The sequence below is a fragment of the Lactuca serriola genome, chromosome 8 (genome assembly GCF_051521515.1).
Source record: "Lactuca serriola cultivar US96UC23 chromosome 8, Lser_US96UC23_V15, whole genome shotgun sequence".
In the NCBI taxonomy this organism is placed as follows: Eukaryota; Viridiplantae; Streptophyta; class Magnoliopsida; order Asterales; family Asteraceae; genus Lactuca; species Lactuca serriola.
The window spans coordinates 222,413,582-222,417,174 of record NC_136415.1 but is presented as its reverse complement, the minus strand read 5'-3'; the positions used below and the strand labels follow the sequence as shown (position 1 = coordinate 222,417,174).

Here is a 3,593-nt window from a genome sequence, read left to right as displayed (position 1 = left end):
GAAGCAGCCGAATTGGCCCATACTGCCTTTCCATTATTACAGAGGAACATAAATTGGTGAAGTAAATGCTAAAATCATACACCCATGCTTCTGCCACGTGTATGCTCATGATCGGTTGACTTTTCATATCCGAAACAGATGGAAATTAAGTTGTAAATCGGTCATATTTATGACAAACCATACCTTCAAAAGTCAACTTCTTAGAGTTAGTGTTCAAACTTCAAAGCGTTTAGTCAAATTTTGAGTTTATCAAGTTTGATTTTACTAGAAAAATGAGTTTGTTTTTATGAAATTATGAAAAAAAAAACTATAATTTGGCAATAATAAACTCATTTTTTTTGTTAGTTATTAAAATACAATATCAAATATGATTACAAAACACAATATTAAAATAGTAGCATCATTTTTAGACAATATGATAGAAAATATCATGAGTATTTTAATAACCCTGAAATAACTTTTAATTTATTTGACTCACGTTGACTTAAAAACTTTTATTTTTTTTGTCCTAAAGTAGGTTTATATATATATATATATATATATATATATATATATATATATATATATATATATATATATATAGAGAGAGAGAGAGAGAGAGAGAGAGAGAGAGAGAGAGAGAGGAACACATCAAAAAACTAGCAAGATGCTACAACAAAAAATTACAAGAAACAATGAAGTAAAGATGAACAATACCATTGAGGCCAATCTAAAACATTGAAATTAGACCTATGTTTGATCCAATTAAAAACCAAAGATTGAATGTCATCCGCATCTTTAAAGAACTCAATGTAGAGTTCGTGAAAATAACTTCATTTCTAGCTCTCCAAACAAGCCACAACGCCGAGTACATAAAAGAGCATCTAAAAAACAACACCTTGTTTGACACAGGAGCTTTAAGAACCATAAAAAAATCCAACACATTTTCAGGAATCAACAACAATAATGAGGACCACACAACAAATTCTATATCATCTTAGCATAATCACAACCAAAGAATAGAGGACCACACACTCAACCAATTATATATCATCTTAGCATAATCACAACCAAATAATAGATGATCCACTTATTAGAAATGACACCTGGACAAAGCAACCGAAATAGAATTTCATTCGGTGGTCTAAAAACAAATATGACACAAAAAAGAAAACTCAAATAGAATCTCAGTCTAAATCTATGCATTTATCATTTTAATAAACATTACAAGGTATTTCATAAACTGATTTTATCTAGATGTAAAAATATCAACCCATTCATTTATAAATATTGATTTAGATTATCCCTAACGAGTAAAACCAGTTAAAAACACATTATGATCATGATTCTTTATTACTCACTCCGTCTCAAAATTATTGTCCACATTTGACTTTTGAAGTCTTTCAATGTCAACATTGACCATAAATAACTTTATTTGTGTTATATAATTTTTGATGAAACTTATAACAATGAAAATACATTTAAAAAACAATCTATTCATATATATTGCATAAAAAATTATATAACAAAAAGTAAATTATTTAAGGTCAAAGTTAAACAAAAGAGACTTAAAAAATCAAACATGAAAAATAATTTTGGGACGGAGGGAGTATTTACTACTCATATACACCTCATAAGTTATATATATATATATATATATATATATATATATATATATATATATATATATATATAATGTTGTTTATAAGTTAATTATATAAAAAAAGTTTATCATTGCAAAAAAAAATAAAAAATAAATAGAGTAAAGAAGTAACAATATTTTGGGTTTTTGTGACCTAACCATGCGTTATACGCTGTGCTTAAAATATTGCACCAATAGAATTACGAAGGCGCCCACATATTTATATTTGTCGACCTCTGATCCCTGTCTATATATACCCAACAGCGCAAGCAATCTTCTTCACCACATATTCAACTCTCAACTACTTCCAAAATCCTTCCATCTCTCCACTGTCACCGGCGTCGGAAGCCTAACTCTCGACATTTCACCGGAGATCCATTCAAATTAGTAAAAAAAAAAGGAGAAATCGAAACGAAATGGTGTGCTTCTGCTTTTTGGTGGATCAAACTCGGCAAGTGAGGCGCTGCAAGCCTGCGGCGGGGCTTTGTTCAAGGTGCGGCGGCGGAGCTAGTGTCGCAGATATGAAGACCGCCACCAGGTTCTGCTATGTTCCGTTCTACTGGAAATCGTGGAAAGCTATTATGTGTACTTTCTGCGGCGCCATTCTTAAAACTTACCAGTGATTTGTTCGATTAGGTTTACAATTTACTGAAGAAATCGATTATTTGTTGAGATGGAACCTTCTTTATCTAATCTCTCTAGAAGTTTATAAAACGTATTTGTTGAAATTATTCTTTTCTTCACTGTTTAGAATCGTATTCGGCATTGATGAATTCTATATATATATATATATATATATATATATATATATATATATATATATATATATATATATATATATATATATATATATATATATATATATATATATATTTTGGCTTCTGTTAGAATGGTGGTGTTTGTTGTTTATGAATCATTCGATATCCAATATAAGATTAAAATGAAGTTTGTTAAATTTAAAATAATGATCGGTAATTTTTAAAAACATAGTATTGAAAAATTAAGATATTGATTCCTTCTTCCCAACAATTAATCTGTACCTTTATAATGTGCAATATATAAATTTTAAAATAATAAAAATAAAAATAATTTGGGTTATGGACTCAAAAATTCAAATAATGTGGGTATGCTCTTGATCCCACACAAAAAATAATTCTTAAAATAATAATAATAATAATAAAAATTGTCATTCTTAAAACAACAACAACAACAATAATAATAATAATAATAATAATAATAATAATAATAATAATAATAATAATAATAGAGTTTAAGGTTTGACTCTTTATTTTCATATGGATAGAGTATATAGTCTAAAAGATATTGTGGCCTTGACTTGATACCTTCTTGCTATACACAACATATAATTAAAAAACAAGGTTTGTATACAATATAATTGAAATTGAAGTTTTGACTGAAATAATCATATATATATATATATATATATATATATATATATATATATATATATATATATATATATATATATTTTATCTCAATTTGATTTAGCCGTTTAACATGTAATAATGTTAAATTAGACCATGTACTTGTTGCTTATTATCAGCTAAAGATTTACAACAATAGAAATGAAAAAGAAAATTGGCGATTTTTATGTTTGTTTTTTCTAAGAAGAGCTCTTTGATCTCTTTTGGCCGAATCGTATAGAATGCACATAAATTTTCTCATACAGACTTTTTGTTTTTTAGAACACCAAAGACCTAAAAAGATATGTGCCTCATCTTCTTAGAGAGGATATGAATTTATGTCTTTTCAAATATGCAAACACATTCCTAGTAAAATAAAAAAGAAAAAAAAAATTCATATCTTTACAAACTTTAAATATTATTTTTATGTCCTTGAAAAAAAAAATTAAAACTACATATACGTCCGGAAAAAAACTATAAAATTCAAATTTTTATCCAAACTAATATTTTAATTAGGGTTAAACCAATTTAATATTAAAAACAAATCT

At 26.9% G+C, this 3,593-nt stretch overlaps 1 protein-coding gene across 1 annotated transcript; it reads left to right on the top strand.

Annotated features, from left to right (window-relative positions):
- Positions 1–1,886: 1,886 nt before the first annotated feature.
- LOC145068748 (uncharacterized) lies at positions 1,887–2,352 on the top strand. Its single transcript, XM_079015748.1, has one exon. It carries the CDS (start codon positions 2,038–2,040, stop codon positions 2,242–2,244), a length of 207 nt encoding a protein of 68 aa, XP_078871874.1. The 5' UTR covers positions 1,887–2,037; the 3' UTR covers positions 2,245–2,352.
- Positions 2,353–3,593: the final 1,241 nt, after the last annotated feature.